The sequence below is a fragment of the Canis lupus genome, chromosome 10 (assembly GCF_011100685.1).
Source record: "Canis lupus familiaris isolate Mischka breed German Shepherd chromosome 10, alternate assembly UU_Cfam_GSD_1.0, whole genome shotgun sequence".
Taxonomy (NCBI): domain Eukaryota; kingdom Metazoa; phylum Chordata; class Mammalia; order Carnivora; family Canidae; genus Canis; species Canis lupus.
Window position 1 is genome coordinate 45,271,619 of NC_049231.1, and position 22,551 is coordinate 45,294,169.

Here is a 22,551-nt window from a genome sequence, read left to right on the forward strand (position 1 = left end):
CCCCTCGGGGTGCGCCTCCCGGGCGGCGGAGAGGGGCGTCTGAGGGCCTCGCGCTGGTTTCTGCCCCGAGGTTCCCGCGAGACCCCGCTCTCGGCCGGGACGGAGTCTCCTGCGCCGAGTTGAACTTCTGGACTTAATCCGGCGATGGCGTTTTCGCCCTCAGTAGCCCGAGTCTTCCGAGGCCCTGACATATCCCCGAAGAGCGGCCACCGGGTGAGAGGCTCGGGCCGTGTGCCCCGCGGCGAGCGCGCTTCCCGTGGTGCAGGTACGCGCGTCTAGGAGACGTTTAGGGAACCGAACAGGTAACCAGAAACAAGCAAAATTAAAACCCTACTTTGTGGGCAGCCCGGGTGGATCAGCGGTTAGCGCCGCCTTCGGCCCAGGGCCTGATCCTGGAGTCCCGGGATCGAGCCCCACGTCGGGCTCCCTGCACGGACCCAGCTTCTCCCTCTGCCTGTGCCTCTCTGCCTCTCTGTCTTTCATGAATAAATAAATAAAATCTTAAAAAAAAACAAAAACAACAACAACCCTACTTTGAAAATACAGATAAGCAAAAAGAAGAGAGAAACTACTAACACCCTTGCAGACCTGCTCTGGCATAACTGTATAAATATGCATTCATAGACTCACCACATATCAGCTCCTTACACTTCTTCCCCAGATTCCTATTATTTTCATAGGAAAATATATATATAATAAAAGTTTTGGAGGAAATTTCCGATTTTAATATAACTGCAAGCCTTAATATTTCTGCTTGAGCAAGGATAAATATTGGACTGACTATAAGCATGTATTTTATTTTGAAGCCTAAATTTTATTTTTAAAAAATTCTTAAAAATTCTTAAATGAAAACTAACTCCATAAGACAGAACACTTATCAGAGTTCACATTCCTCAGGTGTAAAAGCAAGCATTTATAATTTGCTTTAAAAAGAAAAGATATTAACTAGAGATAAAAAATAAACAAGAATCCTCTAATCTCATTTAGAATTAGATTTAAGCCTCCCCATGTCACCAAAAACGAGATGCAATAGTTTGGAGTAAAAATAAATATAAAACTATTTTCAAAGCTCAATTTATTTACTGACTTTTATTTCTCCTCAGCAAAGGAATTTATTAACAAAACACTTTTTACTACTTTTTCAGATAAATAGAAAAAAAGATTGACTTAACCCTAGTATAAAATTAAAGCCAAGAAAATCAAACTTGTGGGAATGTGAAAATGTTTTTATATCTTATTTTCTAAAATTAGGGTGACCAATATACCTGGCTTACCTGAGATAGCCCCAGTTTACACCTTTTATCCAGCAAAAGTATTAATAAGACCTGCTTTGTGTCTCACAAGTGTTCTCAAAAGTGTTCAGATAACCCTATGGCCGTATTAGCATTAATCAAGCCAAGAGTGTTTTTAAATCATAAGCTTTAAAAAAAAAAAGAAACAAATTTAAACCCACAAATATTTAAAAATAGATGTCAGTCCAATTTCAAAAATTCATTCATTTAGGGACGCCTGGGTGGCTCAGTGGTTGAGCTTCTGCCTTCCACCCAAGGTGTGATCCTGGAGTCCCAGGATTGAATCCCACATCGGGCTCAATGCTCAGAAAAAAAAGAAAGGTCCACAAAAGAAGGAGGAGGAAGGGGAGGAAGAGGAACTGTGAAAAATACAATTAGGAATTTCCTCCTATTTGAGATAACAAAAGAAAAGGATCTAGGGATCATGGCAAACCTCACACACACAAAAATAAGGCAACATTGTGGTGTACTTAGATGAAAGGTAAGTGTAGTTGTTGCCATTGTAAGAACAGGAATACAGGGATGCCTGGGTGGTTCAGTGGTTGAGCATCTGCCTTTGGCTTCAGGGTCCTGGAATCGAGTCCTGCATCAGGCTCCCCACAGGGAGCCTGCTTCTCTCTCTGCCTATGTATCTGCCTCTGTGTCTGTCATGAATAAATAAATAAAATCTTTTTAAAAATTCATTTAGCATAGTAATGAACACTGAATGAAGATCAGGCTTCCAATAAATATTTGTCAGTTGACTGGTATGTAATTCCAGATCCTCTAATAATCACGTTTTAGTATAATAAGGAATGGGGCCCCAATCCTACTGTAGAGTGAACATTATCACGAGAAAAAGGCTCCAAGCTTGTTAGTAAATATGGTGCTATGCATTCCCTATGCATCACAGTGTGATGGAAGAAAGTATCCTAGAAGTGTGCTGGTGGGAAAGTATCCTTTAGAAACTCTCAATGTCATGTCGTCAACTAGCAGCATTAACATCCTCTCAGTACTTACTAGAAAATGTAAATGCCCAGGCCCCACACTAAACCAACTAAATCAGAATCTCTGAAAGTGGGACCAAGCAATGTGTATTTCAATAAGCCTTCCAGGGGATTCTGTAAACATGTGGACCTAGGTACTCTATATACAGTGTTACTTTGGGGATTAGAACCAGCCAACTTCACAATTCCTTTTTGGGTCATTAAATTTGATATATTTATATTTATATGTGTTTTCATTAGAGAATATATGTAGTCTTGAAAACCAACAGCTTTGCCCCCATAATAGCTGTGAAAAACAACAGTCAGGCAGCTACTAGAGGGGGCAAAGGGATTTGGAGCACCTCAAAAAGCTGTATCCCCAGAGACATGTCACTATTTGAAAAGCTCCACACTTGGGGCTTGATTTTAATCAACTTGACTCAGAGCTTACTCTCGTGGAATGGTCCCAACCACAAAGTGTTTGGTAAAAGCAATCAGCAGCAATCGTTTAACACTGCAGCTGCCTAAGGTAGTGACACTGGTTGGAGCCAAGAAAAGATTGACCAAGTAACTTAAGAGGAAATAATCAGGAAGTGCTATCCCTTAAGGGACTTTGGAAAGATCTGACATGCTTCTGGGAAGATTCTAGAATCTTTAGATCCTGGGAATCTAAAAGGACACACCCGTGTGCAACTGTACACATGCTCAGGAAAGACTTGAAAAGTACATAATCTCTCATTTTTGGCTGACTTTGAGCAAACAAGGAGTGAAGGCCCAGGCAGAATTGTAAACTGCCTGCCTAAGCATTGAAGACCTGCCTCAACATACACACACAACCCCTCTATCAAGGCAAGAAGACATATCAATCAGTTCCAGCATTTGAGAATACATTTGTCTAATCATTAGTGAATCACTCATCTAACCAGGCAAGTGTTTTAGTGGCTAAAAATGACAAAGAATATAGACTTTACAGAATTATTCCAAGAAAGTCACTAAACAAACAAAAAGTAACAATGAACTTTGGGGCAGGAGGAAATCTGATATCTAGATTTGCCATATTGTATTATTTTAAGTGTCCAGTTTTAAACAAAAATTTGTGAGAAAAATAAAGAAACCAGGCTAAAACATAGTGATAGAATGTCCATAAGAAAACACAAATGTTGGACTTACTAGACAAAGACTTTAAGTCACTTATTATAAATATGTCCAAAGAACGAAAATATTTTCAAAGAATTAAAGGAAACCATACCTCAAAAATTCAAGGAAAGTACAAGAGCAACAAAAAGAGAATATCAATAAAGATATAGAAATTATTATAAAGGAACCAAACATAAATACCATAATTAAAAAGTGCAATAACTGAAGTAAAAGTTATACCAGAGAACTACAACAGCAGGATTGAGCTGGTGGAGGAAAGAATTCACACTTTAGGATAGGTCAATTGATATTGCCTATTCTGAGGAAAATAACACAAAAAGAATGAAGAAATATGAACATAACCTCAGAGGTTTGTGGGACACCATATAGTATATCAACATAGACATACTGGAAGTCCCTGAAGGAGACGAGGTACAGAAGAATATTTGAAGAAATAATGGCCACGAATGTCCCAATGTGATGAAAAACACTAAGCTCTTTATCCAAGAACTTCAATAAACTCCAACTAGGATAAACTCAGAGATCCACACCTAGATACATCATAATCAAACTATCAGAAGCCAAGGAAGGAAAGAATCTTAAAAGCTCTGAAAGAAGCCACCCATTATGTACAAGAGATCCTCAATAAAATTAAGAACTGTCTTCCCATCAAAAACTGCGGGGGCCAGGAGACAGTAAGATCACATATACAAAGTAGTGAAAGAAAAAGGCTGTAAATACAGAATTCTATACTCAGCAAAGCTCTTTTGTAAAAGGAGAAATCAAAATATTCCCAAATAAACAAACTGATAATTCATTGCCAGAAGCTCCACCCTATTGGAAATACTAGAGAGTCCTTCAGGCTGAAATGAAAGGACACTGGAGAGTCACTCAAATTCACACAAAGGAATAAAAACTAAAGACAAATACAAGGTAAAAGTCAGTTTGCACCCCTTCTCTGTTAAAAGACAACTACATAAAACAACAATATCATCTGTGCTGCCGGTATCATAATATGAAAAAAGATACAATGTATATGGCAGTAACAGCATAAAGGAGCAAGGATAAAACTGCTTGATTGGAGCAGAGTTTGTGCAGACCACTGAAATTAGGTGAATTGGCCAGGACAAACACTAGGCATAGATAAAGATACAGATATAGATATAGCTACAGATTAAAAGAAAAAAGGGAATTAAAATAGTATCCTAGAACATAGCCATATTCCAGGAAGAAGACAGTAAGAGATGAACAAAAGAAATACAAAGTATATAGAAAATGAATAGCAAAATGGCAGACATAAGTCCTACCTTATCACAAGTCATATTAAATCTAAATAAACTAAACATTCTAACCAAAAGCAGAGATTGGTGGATATTTTTTTAATCCCACCATGTGCTGTCTACAGAAACAAACTGAAAATTCAAAAGTATGAATAGGTTGAAGGTAAAATAATGGACAAAAGTACACCATGGAAACACTACCCAACAAAGTGCTGCAGTGATTACAGTAACATCAGACAAAATAAACCTTAAAACAGAACAAAACAAAAACTATTAACAAAGAGGAACATTTTACAAGAGGGTCAATCCATTAGGAAGATATAATAATTATAAGGATCATGCATCCAAACATATGAGGCAAAACTGACAGAATTTAAGAAAGGGACAATATAATAATAATAATTGACGATCTTAATATTCCAATTTTAGTGACAGATAAAACAATGCGGCAGGAGCTCAACAAGGAAATAGAAGACGTGAATAACATTATAAACCTACTAACCTTAACATATATCTATAGAATACTCCACCCAACAGTATCAGAACACATGTACATACTGCTTAATTATACATGAAACATTCTCTAGGATAGAGTATGTGGTAGGCCATTAAATAACTCAATAAATTAAAAAGGATCAAAGTCATACAAAGTATGTTCTTTGATCACAATGGTACTAAAATAAACATCTGCAAAAGAAGGAAATGACAGGTAGGCGTAAATTAAACAACACAGCCCTCAATAACAAGGGGCCGTAAGAGAACTCAAAAGGAAAATGAGAAAATATTTTACTTTATTTTCTTTTTTTTAAGTAGGCTCCATGCTCAGCAAGGAGCCCAAAATGAGGCTTGAACTCATGGCTGTGACATCAAGACCTGAGCTGAGATCAAGAGTCAAACGCTTAACCAACTGACCCACCCAGGCACTCTGTGTTTATTTAATTTAATTTAATTATTTTATTTTATTTTATTTTATTTTATTTTATTTATTATTTTATTTTAAAGTAGACTCCATGCTTAGCATAAGAAAAATAAAATAAAACTTCAGCATAAGAAAATTTTTGGGATGCAGCTAATGCAGTGCTTAGAGGAAATTTTATAGCTGGAACCATCTATATTAAGAAAGAAGAAAGAACTAGAATCAGTCACTGAACTTTATCTTTAGAAACTAGAGAAATAACAAAACCTAAAGAAGCAGAATGAAATAATAAAAATTAGAATGGAAACAAATGAAATACAAGTAGAAAAATGGTACAGAAAATTCAATAAAACTAAAAATTGATTATTTTAAAGTATTAACAATTTTGACAAACCTTTAGCTAGAGAGACCAAGAAAAAAGGAGAGAGAAGATTCAAATTACTAAAACCAGGAATGAGAGGGGCACCTGGATGGCTCAGCCATGTAGGTGTCTGCCTTTGGCTCAGGTCATGATCTCAGGATCCTGGGATCAAGCCTGGATGGAGTCAGGCTCCCTAATTAGTGGGAAGTCAGCTTCTCCCTCTCCCTCTGCCCCTCCCCACCATGTTCTCTCTCTCTCTCTCTCTCTCTCTCTCTCTTTTTCTCTCTCTCTCTCTTAAATAAATAAATAAAAAGTTTAAAAAGAAATAAAGTTAGGAATGAGAGAGGAGACATCACGACTAACCTTAGGTAAATCATAAGGATTATAAAGGAAACTGAACAACTTTATTTCAACAAACTACATAAATGGGGAGATAAGGAGAAATTTCTGGAAAGAAACAAAGGAAACAAGAAAGAAATAGAAAACCCGCATAGACCAATAAAAAAAAAAAGAATTAGTAACTTTAAAACATTCCATAAAAAAAAATCCTTAGACCCAGATGTCTCCACTAATAAATTTTAACAAATATCTAAAGAATCCTTTACAAACTCTTACAGAAATTAGGAGAAAAAAAAATTCCAAACTCATTCTATGAGGCCTGTATTGCTAATACCAAAACAAGACATAGACTCAGAATAATAAAAACTATAGCCCAGTATTTCTTATGAATACAGATTTTTAAAATCCTCCAAAAAAATATGCTAGCACACTGAATCTAGTAAGATGGAAAAGGTTATACACTGTGACCAAGTGGGATTTATCCCAGGAATACAAGGTGAGTTTAACATCTAAAAACCAATTAAGGTACTATGTTAATAAAAGACAAAAAAGCATATGATTATCTCCTGAGAGGCAGAAAACTCATTCGAGCCAATTCAACACCCAAAACTCAACAGACAAGGTATAGAAGAGAATATCCTCATGCTGACAAAGGGCATTTTTGAAAACTCACAGCTGATATTCTACTTGATGAAAGACAGTACTTTACCCCAAAGACCAGGAACAAGGAGACAAGGATGTCTCCTATCATGTCCATGAAACATTTTACTGGAGATTCTAGTGATAGCAAGTAAGCAAGCGAAAAAATAAAGGCATTCATGCTGAAAAGGAAAAAGTAAGACCATCTCTATTTGCAGATAACAAGATCTTGTTTTAGAAAAGGCTAAGGAATCCATTCAAAAGAATTAGAGGGAAAAAAATAAAAATAAATAAATAAATAAAAGAATTAGAGGAAACCAGATCGGCAAGGACACAGGATACAAAATCAATATTTTTTGTGTAAACAATGAACAATCCAAACATGAAATTAAGAAAACTCCATTTAATATAGCATCAAAAGTAATAAAATACTTAGCAATATATTTAACAAAAGAAGTCCAAGACTCCCATGCTGAAAATCCAAAACACTGTTCAAAGAAAGAAAGAAAACCCAAGTAGATGGAAAGACATCCAGTATTTATGGATCAGAAGACTCAATAGTTAGTTATAAGATGGTGATATCTCCCCAAATGGATCTATACACCAGTGCAATCCCTATAAAAACCCAGCTGCCTTCTTTGCAGAAATGGACAAGCTGATCTAAAATTTTTATGAAAATGGAAGGGACCCAGAATAGCCAAAACAATCTTGTAAGTGTTGAACAATGTTAGAGGACTTATCCTGACCAAAAATTACTTAGGTCATTTTACCCTAAATCCTTTAGTGAGGTTATATCATATATTTTTTAGTGCAGTTAAATCTATTTGTCACAATTGTCTTTCCATCCCAGGATCGTTCCACATCTTAGTTGACATTTTAAAATTTGCATACATTAAAGTTCGTTATTTGTGATGTATGGTTCTATGAGTTTGGACAGATGCATAGAGTCATATGCCCACCACCTCAGTATCACACATCATTCTAAAATTTCCCTTATGTGTCCCCTTTGTACTCATATGTTAAGTGTATTTTTAACGTTATAAAATATACCACGTTGTTATCCAAAGTAGCTGTACCATTTTGCATATCTACCAGACAACGAATGAGAATTCTTGGCGCTTCTCATCCTTGACAACATTTGGCATCGCCAGTTTCTTGTATTTAGCCATTCTGAAAGATGAATTTTAGGAAAGCAATTCTTTTCTCTTTTAAAGATTTGACTTATTTATTTGAAAGAGAGAGAGAGCAGGGGGAGAAGCAGAGGGAGAGGGACAAGCAGACACTGAGCTGAGTGGGGAGCCCCACTTAGGGCTCAATCTCATTACCCTGAGATCAGGACTTGAGCTGAAATCAAGAGTTGGCTGCTTAACTGATTGAACCACGCAGGCATCCAAAAAACAAAACAAAACAAAAACAAAAAAACAATTCTTAAACTACTTTGCACAGAGTAGGCGTACATTTTAAAAATCAATTAATGAATGATGTTGATTATATTTAAAGAGTAAATGCCTAAAGAGAGACGTTTCCCCCAACAGGAGTGATTATTAACTGAGGAAATGTATACTTCAGCATGAAGAACGATGCCCTCCCACAGGAGATGCTTGAGAAACGATACTTTCCCTTGTTCCTATCCTGCCTTTCCTCAGGGATTTCTGCATTCTCAAAAGGAAAAAGATTCGGGACAAAGGAAAACACTTTGACAGTAGGCTTTTAAACATCTGTTGGCAGGGAGAGGGTCTTCACCACATCCTCCAAGACATCCGAGGTAGAGCCTCCAGTCTGTGGTAGATATTCAGTCCCTGAAATCCAAGACTTCCTCCTCTCTGTCTTCCCTTTCCTAGAACTTTCTACTAGGCAACAGCTGAGGACTATTGGAAGGAAGAGGAGGGGACAAGGGACTTTCTTTTTCCTGGTTGCCAGCTGTCCTGGTTATATAGCCATAACAGCAGCAGATTGTCCTGGCAGTGGCAGTTGCATCCAGCCACCTTTGGGAACTTCTTTAGGGACGCCCCAGGACTAGTCCCACCACGCAGCGCCCCTCTTCAGATAATGTCCCCAGTCCTATCTTTGCCAGATTCCTCTGAGTTCCTACGGTACCAGTAACCACCAGCTGCACTCCCCTTCAGAGGTCTCAGTTGCAGCTGTGAGCTCTGAGGGGCTCCCCTCTGAGCATCCCTTTTCCTTTGTTCCCCCAGCCCTAAGGGTAACAGCTGCTTTCTGCAGTTATTCTCTCTGGGTAACCTCGGTGCTCCTTTTCTGCCCTCTCGTCCCTCCAAAGCCCATTCATTTAATTCCCTCTATTAAATTCTCTTTGGTGAAATACCTAAAATATTATATATTTTCCTAATGTGTCCTTAGATTATGATCTTTAGGTTATTTCCTGTTTTCTATGAAAAACAATGTTGCAATAAACATTTGTATATGCCTCTGGGTACACATATCTGAATTTTTCCAAGAATATGGAGCCAGAAGTAGCACTGCTAGGTCACAGGTATGAGAATCAATTTTATTAGACAAAAATCATGCCCTGCACTTCAAAGAAGCATTTTTATTTTCCATTTTGTTCATTACAGCTTGCATTTTACCTTTCCTTCCTCAGGGTATTATTAATGGCCCTGAGACCCAGAGAAAGGAGCTGCCTTGGCTTCTCTTTGATACATTCCTGGAAGAAGGGTCTGAGATAGACCAGAGTTTGCCTGACAAAACCATAACAGATCCCTGGCCCTGTTTAACTTTGTGAGTTGGTAGTATCAGATCTCTGAGAGCCCGTGCTTCAGGGGAATGGAGCAGGTGTCCCTCTTGATGAATCAGTTGAGTTACAAATATATTCAGACACCATTTTTTACCGGTTACTGACAAGAAACCCTTTGTGCAGCTCTGTGTAGTTCCTGGCTCTCTGGCAGCTTTGGGAATTTCCAAGCTTGGGGCACTGGGATCTTTGCCAGGCTGGGTTCCTCAGAGCCAAAGTCCAGTCCTCTCATCTGAGATCCTGCCACCTTCCACCATCCTGGGTTTCTGCCAAGGAGCCTGCATCCATCCATACTTGGAGGGATGCTCAACAATATTTTCCTCCCTTCCTGTCTCAAGGAATTTCTCTCCTGAGACACACACACACACACACACACACACACACACTCCAGGGACTTAACCTCCCAACAATCTTGGCAGCTGGAGACTAACTAGATGAAATCGTTTTCATTTATTCCTTAAGGAGAACAATGTGATGTTTTCTGCACCCAAGGGGTTGCACAGGCCATTCCCATTATACTGTGCTGTTTGAAAGTTTATTCACAGTATCCTTCCCTGTGAGGTGATGTGGGCAGTAATGTTCCCATTTCTGAGATGAGGAAAGTGAGGCCCAGAAAAGTAAAGTAATTTGCCTGAGTGGCAGTTGGGACTTGAACAAACTCAGGCCCGACTCCCCAAGCGCCACTTTCTTACGCACCACCTCAACTCCCTGGGCATAAACAGAGGAAGACTCTAGGAAGAGTCTGCCTCTTGCTTTCTGTCCACGCATGCTTTTCCAAGCTGCCCGATTATCCCCCACAGCAAACTGGGACGAATGATACCAGGCCACTTAGCGTCCTGCCTGAGATCCACTTCTTATATATTTGAATGGTTTGACTCATTTACTCTGACAAATGTTGCAGCTTTGGTTGCTTTTTCTCACTTGCTTCTGGCTATGCATGTCCCGTCATATGAAGTGTGTGCCGTCCCCTAGACACTGGTGCCTGTTTTACTGGGGAGAGCGGGCTCACTGCCTTAGACACATATCCCAGAGCTAAATATTCCCTTTGACAAAATATGAAGCAGGAGTCATTCAATATATTTTTAATCCAGGTCTCTATTTTTCCTGTGCAAATATAAACATAGGCATAATTAATAGTTAAGGCTTTTAAAACATACGCATTTTGAGAATACATTGCTAGTTACACTTTGCTGATGATATGAGCTTAGAGCATATCTTCCTTTAATAGTCCTTTTAAGTTCATTTTAGAACGTTAAAATGGTCAAATGATCTATATTAAAAACAGAAGAGACCCATATAAATCCAAAATACATACTTGAAAATGCAGCACCTTTTGTATGAACTACATTAGGGCCCAGTTATATAGCATATGGATTATAACATCAGACCACAGAGACTTCAAGGTTCATAAAGCAAAATGGGGCATTTTTTTTTCTGAGAAGAAAGAGGAGGAGGAGAAAGAGAAATCAGAAGGGAAGGGAAGGGAAGGGAAGAAGAGAAGAGAAGAGAAGAGAAGAGAAGAGAAGAGAAGAGAAGAGAAGAGAAGAGAAGAGAAGAGAAGAGAAGACAGGAGAAGAGAAGAGAGAAGACAAGAGAGAAGACAAGAGAAGAGAAAGAGGGAGGGAAGGGAGGAGAAAAAAAGAGAAGGAAACCTGTACATATGGCTTCTCTGCATCAGAAGAATAACTCACCTTTCGGTAATTTACAATGTGTATTTAAGTGAGGATGGACCAGTAAGGTTATAACTTGTAATCATAGAAACTGAATATAGAAATATCATATACAATGGAAATGGAATTCTATTTACTGGATTAAAAAAAGAAAAAGCTAGGTCCTACAGTGGGTACACTTCCAGTGACTGGCAAGCTGAGAGCTTTGCCACACTGACATAATTCCAAGGGTGAGTGAGGCTTCCTCTCTGAGTGGAGGGGCAGTTTGCAGATACAGCCTACGGGTTTGATCTTCTAAAAGTTCTAGTAGTCAGCTCTGCTTAACTCAGGACCCTATCCCAAACTGCAACCTGCAAGGCTCTCCCCTGAGCATAACTCTCACGCCAGAACAGGCTGCCCCTGTTCCTGACTCAGGAATCAGGCGAGAGGCTGTCTTCAATCCCCTTTGGTGAAATAGAAGATGTTTCTTTCCCTCATCGAGATGATCTTTTCTATGAAACAGATTCCAGTTTCATGGAGGCCGGCTGACAGGGAATCTGGATTTGCTTCATGGGCTCAAACTGACCTCAAATGGGGTGACTTAGCTTCATCTCTTGTGCTTATCACAGCACGATCAAAGGCCAGGATTTCTAGAATCCCAAAGAGCACATGAGGAGAGACCAGATTCAGAAATGTGCCCCAAACTGTCTCGTGTAAGGTTGAATTTGAGATCCCACATTGCACTCAAATTGTCACAGCTCCCTTATCAGAAGGTGGTGGCGTGGGGTGTGCAAGGGGGTGGATGACTAAATAATCTTCCATTTACAAGAAAATAAAGTTCAAAAGTCTAAAAATTCCTCATGGATTAAAAACATAATTGTGCTGTGCCCACACTCGTATGCGTGGACTGGGGACACCTCACATCGCACAAAGCCCTGCCTTGTGCAGCGTCCCATGTGGACATCACAATAACCTGCCACTTAACTGGGGCCGATGCGATGAGTCCCCCTTCCTAAATGAGGAAACTGAGGCTCTCTCCCAGGGCCACACATCTTGCAAAGGGTAAGGAGAATGCGAATGCAACCCCACCGAGTCCTGGGCCACTCGGCGGCGGCCACAGTGCATCACAGCAACGGCGGACTCTGGGAAGCAGGACACAGACCTCTGCATTTCACTGCTCTTTGATCTCTGTTTTTGCGGCATCCCCAGGAATACCCCCGTCAGATAGGGGGTCGCTCCCAGAGACCTTCACCTGGCGCTCCAGGTGACTGAGACGCTGTTTCACTTTCATCTGGGTTGCGTTGTACTCGGCCAGGAGCCGGGCGAACCTGGTCTGCAGGGTGTCCAGGGAGGACTCCAGGTGCTCCACCTTCTCCTCGATGTCCTTGGGGTCCGCCCCGGCCTTGGCCACGTCCTCGTCGATCAGGTTGTCCTTCATCAGGATCTGCCGCCCCTTCTCCTCCAGGGCCTTCTTGGCTTCCGGGTATTCAGTGAGAGCCTCCATCAGGTCATCCTTGGAGAGGCAGAACAGGTCTGAGTAGCCGATGCTCCTGATGTTGGCCGTCCTTCGGTTCCCTGACTTGCTTCCCTTGATGTTCAGGATGCTGATCTCCCCAAAGTAACTCCCGTCACTGAGGACCACGAACTGGGTGATCCCGTCATCAGCCACCACAGCCAGCTTGCCCTCCTTGATGATGTACATCTCCCTTCCGATGTCGCCCTTCTTGCAGATGTAATCCCCTGGGCTGAACACTGCAGGCCGCAGCTTGAGCACCAGCTCCACCAGCAGCCCTGCCTCGCAGTCCTGGAAGATGCGGACCTTCTTCAGAGTGTCTAGGTGCACATTGATGGCGATCTCGGCCTTCAATTTGTCTGGGAGACTCTTCAGCACCTCCTTCTCATCCACCGTCTTCTTGTTGGCCCACAGGTAGTCAAACCACCGGATCACCCGTGTCTCCAAGTCTTTGGTCACCTTGCGGAATTGCATGTACTGCTTGATGGAGTCAATCTTGGCCTGGAACTCGGCCCGTGAAGCATTCATGTTCGAGATCATGGAGCCCACATTGCCAACAATGGTGGCAAAGATTAGGACGCCCACTAAGAAGTCTATGACCACAAACACGTACTCCTCATCTTTTACAGGGGGTGGGGTCTCCCCGATGGTGGTCAGGGTCAAGGTGGACCAATAGAGACTGTAAATATACTTCCTGGAGAGGCGTCCATACTCTGGGTTTGAGACGTTTGGATAGACCCAGGAATCTGTCCCGAAACCAATGAACTTGGAAATGGCAAAGTAGATGCAAGCATTCCAGTGAATGATGATAAGGATGTACAAGACCAAGTTTCCGATCCTGAACAAATTGGGGTAGTTGGTTCTCGTCTCCGTGCGGTCAAAGAACTCAAAGAGCCGGGAAAACTTCAGTAGGCGGTTGAACCTCAGTTCTGGGTAGTTTACACCCAACTTAAAATAAGCCAGGTCTGTGGGGAGTAGGGACAATATGTCTAGCTTGAAGTGCACAGTCTTTGTGTAATGCTTCCACAGCCTCTGGGCATCCTTGACCATCAAGCCTTGCTCCAGGAAGCCTAAAGAAAAAGATGGAGGTCACTTGGGCATTAAAGAGACTACTTTTTTTTTGGACCATGGCCCACAGGAAAATATTTTACACCGTGATTAAAGAAAGCATAGTTAGGGCAGCCTGGGTAGCACAGCGGTTTAGCGCTGCCTGCAGCCCGGGCTGTGATCCTAGGGACCCGGGATCGAGTCCCAGGTCGGGCTCCCTGTGTGGAGCCTGCTTCTCCCTCTACCTATGTCTCTGCCTCTCTCTCTCTCTCTCTCTCTCTCTCTCTCTGTCTCTATGAATAAATAAATAAATAAAATCTTAAAAAAAAAGAAGGCGTAGTTATACATATATGACAGAAACAACTTCAAAAACCACATTTACCTATTACTATGAAAATGCACTTCTCATTTATGATATCCTACCTTTTTTATTCAGTTAAAAATGTAGATTAATTGGGTAAATTTGAATGTGGACTGGTGTTAGATGATAGGTCCTCCCTACTTCCTTAATTATATCCTCTCTAGATTCTAAAGATTTTTTCCCTTTCAGCTATGATCCATGGCCACTTGGTTTCTGTACTTACCTGCCTTATACACGAGGCTTCCTGTGGAATCCTAGAATACCAGGGACAGTACCCAAGAACAAAAAGGGACAAGATCACTGTCTGACTGGGGATAACTTGTCCCATTGAAGCTTGGTTGAAACAAGGTTAGTTGGCTCAATGAGTCGGGCCACCCAGGGAGCTCTTGTGTCTTAGTAGGCTTACGTGACCACAAAGTGGCAGACCACCAGGACTGGCTAAGTTACCCATGCAATCCTCAAGCTGCATACTTGAGGTCTTCTTCCTTCTTTTTTTTTTTTTTTTAAGATTTATTTATTAAGAGAGAGAGAGAACATAAGCAGGGGGAAGGGCAAAGAGAGAGGGAGACAAGCAGACTCCCTTCTGAACCAGGAGTGAGGAATAATTCCATCCCAGAACCCTAAGATCATGACCTGAGCTGAAATCAAGAGATGGATGCTTAACTGCCAGAGCCACCCAGGCTCCCCAGAGGTCTTCTAAGTTGTAATGCTGTGCAGTGTGTGGAAGCGGTGGTCGTGGGGGGTGTCAGTATGGCCCTGTGGGGTAGTGACTGTAGACTCTGGGCCAGTCACTCAGTGTCTCTGGGCTTCAGTTTCTAAATCCGCAAGATGGAGATAATTACGCCTGTGCTTCCTATCTCCTGCAGCAGTTCTAATGAGAAAACAAGGTGCTTGAAATGCTTTGTATGCTGTGAAGCCACACGGAGGCTTGCTGCCATGATGTGATGATGGTTATTGACAACTATGGCATGGTTTTTAGCTCAAAAATCTGGAAAGTGACAAGCCAGGCCTCTGCCAGCTGGTGTGATGTCTTTGTGCAGATTACAAAAAGATGCCCAAAGGATGCACAGCTTGGACCCTCAGACACAGGGGGTTTTAACCCCACTCTTGATCAGAGGCAATCTGAGGGAAGTCATCATTAACCTGGGTCCTGTTTCCTCCTTATATCCGAAAGCCCCAGAGTAACATGTCCTGGATCCTCCAACTGTCCAGGAAAAGGAACTCCAAGATCAATGGAGTTCTCCCTCCTATTTCCTGAGATATTGAACCATCACTGCTGGAGGGGGTCCTTTGAGAGATGACAGTTTGGCCTTATTTCACTGGTGATACAAATGAGGCCCAGAGAGACAACTTGACTTGCTCAAGGTCACACAGCTTGTTGGGACAGCAGGGACCAGTACCCAGGTATCCTGACCTCTACTCAAGGGCCATTGTAGAGGGAGCAGTACCACGCCTCACTATTTGAGCTACCCCAGACCTGCCTGGACTCTTGCAGTCAGAGGGAGGTAATGTCACCCATTCTGGATCTCCTGAACCCGCCTTGTGGTCCCCGAGGTCCCCCTCCTGATGCATGAGGTGGGTCTGTGGTCTGGCCCAGAGAAGTCCCTGGGCCTGGGCCCACTCACCTGTCCGGGCTCGCACCAGCACATCCAAGCCATAGAGGAAATCTGCCGAGTAGTCCAGGAGCAGCCACAGCATCACGTGCTCAGACTGCAGCTCATCGAAACAGGCCCTAAGCAAGTGAGGGAAGGAGTGGGCATGTCCAGGCCTTGGTCTAAGGCAGGGTCCATCTCTGTGCTAAATCCTGCAGCTTTCATCTTTGTGTTAGCCCACCTGCAGGGTTTGGGCCCCAGCATTATCACCCCAGGCTCTGATGAGGAGATCCAGCTCTGAGGTTTTCTGTCCCAAAGAATGAACCCTTTTGCCTCTAGATCATATGCTCTGAGATCCCAGGAGGGGCAGTGCGTCTAGGCCTCACTGGTGGAGTCATGTGAAGAGATGGAGCACTTGCCCTTTCTGGGGTCAAATGCCAACAAAACTAGAAGAATTTCTCAGAAATTAATAACTGGAAAAGCCAGTAAATATTTTCTACTTTCTAGATCATTATGCTCACCATTTCTCATGCAGACAATACCCCCCAAATACCCCTCTTCACTTCAAAAGACCAGCAGCTGGTGCCTGCATCCCCACCCTACAGCTCACTCAGGAAACTGAGGCCCTGCTGCCTCCTCAGAATAGCAACTTTCCTGCAGCCCCAGAAGCCCCATTCACACAGGAGCAACTGGCCCACATATCCCCATCTTGCAGGTGGGCTAGGAGGGGCCCCAAATTCTCCCCCTTCTCACTCCCACATTTATCCTCAGAAGAGCAGGAGTTCCCTTCCTCATTCTGATAATCCCCAAAGCCCGCACTTATACTCAGTAGCATGTCTTGCAGGCTTGCTCAGGATTGGTGCAAAGCCCCCTGCCTCCCCTGCACCTCTCCCAACCAACTGCAGAAGAAGGGCTGCTGTTAAGGGCCCTGAGCCCTCTCATTTGTTTTCAGAGAGTAGCAGCTCACCCCTTATCCTACCCCGAAGCTTGCTTAGAGAAGCCCCAAGGCCTCCTGTGTACTTCTAGAAAAGTAGCAGCTTGCCTCTCTGTCCTCAAACTGCTTGCTCAGGAACTTCCCCAAACCCCTGCCCCCTCAGAAGAGTAGCCTCCCCCTCCCCCTCCAGAGCACCCAAAGCCTCACCCGCTGTGGGAAGAGCAGCTGCTCACCCCTGCATGCCTGTCTCATGGGCTTGCGCAGAAAGGCTCCAGAGCCTAATGCTTAGGACACAGTCTCTCATCCTTGCATCCTTGCCTTGCAGTTCACTCAGATATGCCACACAGACTCCCACCAACCCGCCCAGAGGAGAGGCAGGTATCCCTACATCTCTCTCCTGTGGACTTACTCATAAACTGCCCCCCAACACCCCTGCTTGTCCACAGAGAGCAAGCAGCTTACCCTGCATCTCTGTCCTGCAGCTTGCTCAGGGATGCCCGGGGGTCCTGTTTGCCCTCAGAAGAACATAGCCCCTTGGCACCCCAAATCCTGTAGAGAAGCCCAATCCCCCAGCTGGCCCTCAGAGGAGCAGCATCCTGCCCCTGTATTCCCAAGAAGCAGATTTCCTAAGAGACCCTAAACCCTTCCCTCCCTCAATCTCTTACTAGAGGAGTAGCAGCTTACCCTGTACCTCCCTCCCAGTTTGCTTAGAAAAGTTCCAGAGCCTCCAGTTCTCCCCAGGAGAGTAACAGCTTGCCTTGTACCTCAGAAATGCGTTTGTGGGGCACTTCACAAAGCCCACATCTACCCTCATCCCTGTCCTGCAGGCCTTCTCAGGAGCACCCTGCTCTCACAAGAGCAGCAGCTTGCACCCCAGCACTCCGACTTGCTTGGGCTTACAATCAGAGAACTGTGCCCTTCCCCTGCATCCTTGTCCTGCAGGCTGCTCAGGAACACCCTGCCCCCACCCATTTCCCTGCAGAAGAGTAGCTACTCGCCCCTGCATCTTCCTCCTACAGCTGGATTAAGAATGTTCCAAGGTGACAGGACCCTTGCTGCCCATAGCAAGCACAGATCCCCCACCGTGCTTCAGAGAACTCTGATGGTCTTCTAGATCCTCCTCAGAGATGGAAAAATGAAGACACTCAGTTGGATGGTGGCCATGTGGGGACCAGAAATCCAGCCCCTGAGTGGGACCCAGAGCTCTATCTTGAGGCCTGACTGCCTCACCCCTCCTTGCTCCTCCACCCTCACCCCTCCCTGTATGGTGACCCTGCCCCATGCCCCTACCTGCACACCAGCAGACACCAGTTATAGAAGACAGGCAGGGCAATGAGAGTCAACCAGCGATAGTACATGTTGCTGGAGGGGTCCATCACCATGGTGGCCTTCTTGTTTCTGGAAACACCAACACACAAACAATGCAGTATATTGAAAGATCACAGCATTGGACAGTCTTAGAGATTTGGACTAGCTTAGAGACCCTAGGGTAGCTGCAGGCTAAACTCAAGAGACTCAAGGACACGGGTTATCCTTGCATGAGAGGACAGGCTGGGAGAGGGCAGATTGGAGGCCCTTCCCTCCTAGCTCAGCTTCCCAGAAAGCCACAGTTGACCATAAAACCATGGTGCTAACATTCCCATGTGTCTGTGGTATAACCTACATCCTTCAGCATGCTGGGAGTAAATTGCAGCATAGCACGGTAATGTTGAAGCCACCTGGGGGAGCTCTGTGAGAACACTGATTCTTGGGGCCCACCCAGATTCCCTCCAGGGCTGGGACTTGAGATGTGCATTTAAACACTGCCCACTGGTTCTGCAGTCCAGCTCCTCTCTGGACTGCATTCAGGAGCTAACTGCATCTGCGCAGATGATCTGAAGACTCCTATCCAAGTACTTGGATCCTGCCTCTTCATCAAAAAACGACTAACATGGGAATCATCTAGGTTATGTGGGCCAACACTGGAGGAAGCAATAGCTTAGGGTGCTTTCTGTTTTTATTTTCCAGATTTTCTGAGGATTAGTGTTTATAGGTAGTATTGGAGATTCTTCTTTTCCTTTGGATTCATGTATCTTCTCCTTGGCCCCATAGGTCCCACAAGCTGGCCCTAGCCCGCAGAGCTGCTCCCAGGCCCCAGAGAAGACCCTGGGATGCCTTTCTGCCTTTGCCTTGATTCAGCAGGTACAGGATCAACAGCTCACTGACAGGGCTTTGGAATGTTAACAACACATATCACCCCTGGGTGTGGAATGAAGTTTGTGAATATAGTATTTCCTAGTGCCAGGGAGTAGACCTCAGCTTACCCCGACTGTACAGACAGGCAAACAGAATATGGGGTGGGGGTGCACAGGAGTGGGCTCACAGGGACAGCCCCTCTGGGTGCTCTGAATTGGGGCGGGACTCTGTCTGCAGGGTGGGCCCCTCACACCGTCTCAGGAAGCCTGATCCCCACCTGGCACCACTGTGCTCCCACAACACTAGGCAGCCCCTCTCTAGGGCCAATGCTGAGGCCTGACCACATGGTTCTCAGACTCACAGGAACCAGGAAGAGGCCAGGCCTTCGGGGACCACTGCACCCCCTTGTTGGAGGCAGCTCTTCTCAGTACTTACTCCTCTTGTTTTGTGCAGTTTTTCTCTTTCTCTTCCTTTTTCTCCTTCTCCTCCTTTTTCGCCTTGTCACTGGATGACACAGGGGGGACATTTAGCAATTTTCATAGGCCAAGGACACTACCACAGTAGAGAGAGTGGGCCACAGTCACAAGGAGGAGAGGGTATGGTGTGGGAAATGGATATTTCTAGCACACTGGGATGAAGCGAGGTTATAGCTTTTATTGCTATTATTATTCCTGGGGCTTGAGGTAAAGCACCCCATTAAAGCATACGTCATACGTAGTCAGGTATACACAGTGGTCCAGTCTAATGTTCTAGCATTTCTGACTGACTTTCGCGAGCCCCTGGGAAGTCACAAAGAGCTTGAGACCAGAGACACTTTGAGGTAATGGGAAATGAACCCACATCCACATATTGAGAGCGGAAAAGTCACTTGGGGGTTCAGAGGCTCATGTACAGTTCTTTGTTCTGAAGGGAAGGGTATGGCTTGGTAGCTGTTCTCAAAACCCGCCCGTGTAGCAGATGAAATCTGGCCCTTGATAAGGAAGCCAGGGAGGAGAAGGGAAGCAAAATACACACAGGCAGGAACAGGTTTGCCCCATAACAGCAAATCTTAAAGAGTCATCTGAGGCAAACGCAGTCATGTTCAGATACTTATCCAGATGTTTCTGGACCGTGAGGCTGGGGACTGCATGGCCCCCTTCCATCCACATCTACAGGAAGGTCCTATGAGTGCAGGTGTCTCCTCAACACATGACTTTACTCGGCTTCCTCTTCTTTATGGCATATCTTTAAGGGTTAACACTGTTACAAAGGTTGCCTGTTGATAATTATATTAGTTCTTCAAGGCAGGCATTAATGCCCTTAGAGAATCATCCAGAGACCCCTCTCTGATCTTCCTGTTCCACATCCTGGAGGAAGCACAGGTTGAGAAATAAGCACCTGCCAATTAAACACTCATTGGAAAAGACCAATATACTTTACACAGCAGTTCCTAAGGAAATAATCAAAGATGTGTGCAAACAGGCGTACAGAAAAATAATCACTACCATTAGCTGTAATGGTCAAAAGCATAAGCAATCTAGTCCTACAACAGGAGGAGATTCATCAACAATGGAATTCTACAAGGCTCCTCAAAGTAATGTGGAAGAGTATTTGGGAACATGGGAAAACATTTCTAATATTTTGCCAAGTTAAAAGCAGACTGCAAAAAAGCTCAGAATAACAGCTGCATGAGGTTTCTATTGCTGCCAGAACTGTCACCACTTTAGTGGCTTAAAACAACCCAAACTGCAGATCTGTAGGTCATAAATCTGGTATGGGCTGAAAATTGAGCCTTGTGCTGAAATTGAGTTGTCGGCAGGGCTCTGTGATTCTTTTTGAGGATTCCAGGAGAGAATCTGTTTCCTGCTCATTTGGATTATTGGTGGAATTTAATTCCTTGCAAGTAGAGGACCAATATCCTCATTTATTTGCTGGCTGTAAGCTGAGGGCATGCCCAGCTTTTAGAGGCTTCCTTCTATGCTCAGAGCCAGCAACAGCAGGCGGAGTCCTTCTCAAGATGCCATCTCTCTGGTTCTCTGCAGCTGGAAAGCTTCTGCACTTTCAAGGATGCACGTGATTAGACTGGGCCCACCTTGATAGTCCAGGATAATCTCCCCATCTCAAGGTACTGAGATTTAATTACATTTGCAAAGTCCCTTTTGCTGTGTGAAGTAACCTAGTCACAGGAGGTGAGGACTAAGGCATGGACATGGGGAGGAACCATTATGCCACCTACCGCAGTCTGTCCCTTAGCCTTCAAAGATTTACATCCATCCCGTGGGCTAAATGCATTCACCCTAATTCCAAGACCCCCCAAAGTTTCATCCCATTCTAGCATCAACTCAGAATCTGAAAGTATTATTGAAATCTCATCAGCTCAAAAGTCCCAAATCTTATCATCTAAATCAGGTAGGGGTAAGACTCTGTCTGGGAATCATCCTAGGGCATGAGTCACTCTACTTGTGAACCTGCAAAACTAAAACAAATCATCTGTTCCAAAGATACAATGCAAGGGCAGGTATAGGATATTAATTATAGATATTCCAGTTCAAAAAGGGAGAAAACCAAAGGACAAGAGTGTTACTGGTCCCAAGCAATTTTGAAATCCAGCAGGGCACCAGCCATTCTGTCTCAAGGCCTGAGAATAATCCTTGGTAGTTTTCATGCCTCCACCCTCTGAGCTCAGAGCTTTGCCCTCTGAGCCCTCCTTTCTTCCTCCTTAAAGGAATCACCTGTTTATAGCTGAGTATTCTAATCAACCTGTTTCCTGCATCTAGAATTTAGGGGTCCCATAATCTCCCTCCATTTCATACTGTTTCTGTCCCTTCAGGTCCAAGCTGGTGGTGTTTCTGCTGGCAGGAAATCTTCTAGAACACTGCAGGTAATGTATGTTAGAGGGAATCACTGTGCCAGACAAGAGGCTCTTCCATAGATCTGTCTGAGAAATCCCTTCTCTATTTTTGGCTTCTGCTGGGATGGCAGAGGGGAGCTTGAGTCACATCCTTAAATTCTTCTGGGAGTCTTTTGTTGCCTACTCAGAACTTTTGAACTTTCTGAGGTATTAGCAAATGACTGTTAAGCCACACCCTCGACTTTTTCTCAAAGCACACTTTCCTGACAGTTTTTTAAATTTAGTAACTTTCCCTTTTGAGTAGGCTGAGAATTTGCAAAACCATGAAGTCCTGTTTCCTTTTTCTTTCAAATTCTTCCTTCCATTTATCTCTCTCCTCTTGGGTTTTACCATAAGCAGCAAGAAGACACCAGCCTGGACCTTCAACACCTTTGGTTGGAAATATCCTCAGCTACTTTGTCAAGTTCATTGCCCACAAGTCCTATTTCCCACCCGCCTGCCGGATGTAGTTGTGCTAAGCTTTCTGCCACTGTAAAACAATAGTCCTCTTTCTCCAGTTTCCAATGGCATTCTCCTCATTTTTTTGCAAGTCCTTAGCAGCAGCATCCTTTTTAAAAAAAAAAAAAAAAAGATTTTATTTATTCATTTATGAGAGACACAGAAAGGGAGGCAGAGACATAGGCAGAGGGAGAAGCAGGCTCCCTGTGGGGAGCCCGATATGGGACTCAATCCCAGGACCCAAGGATCACACCCTGAAGCCAAAGGCAGATGC

The 22,551-nt window shown here is 43.7% G+C and overlaps 1 protein-coding gene and 1 long non-coding RNA gene across 3 annotated transcripts in view; one reads left to right on the forward strand and one right to left on the reverse strand.

Moving 5' to 3' along the window:
* Positions 1 to 22,551, forward strand: part of LOC111097716 — a 24,844-nt gene continuing 2,293 nt past the window's right edge. Inside the window, exons 1-4 of one of the 2 annotated variants that reach the window (XR_005365790.1) lie at positions 1 to 302; positions 14,438 to 14,596; positions 18,866 to 18,955; positions 21,759 to 21,809. This is a non-coding gene — a long non-coding RNA (uncharacterized LOC111097716). The remainder of the gene's footprint in view (positions 303 to 14,437; positions 14,597 to 18,865; positions 18,956 to 21,758; positions 21,810 to 22,551) is intronic. The other variant, XR_005365791.1, reaches the window with a different exon arrangement.
* CNGA3 (cyclic nucleotide gated channel subunit alpha 3) overlaps positions 12,499 to 22,551 on the reverse strand; it is a 26,754-nt gene continuing 16,701 nt past the window's right edge. Inside the window, 4 exon segments of the mRNA NM_001301112.1 lie at positions 12,499 to 13,910; positions 15,874 to 15,980; positions 18,065 to 18,172; positions 19,385 to 19,453. Coding sequence (NP_001288041.1) covers positions 12,499 to 13,910; positions 15,874 to 15,980; positions 18,065 to 18,172; positions 19,385 to 19,453 — 1,696 coding nt within the window.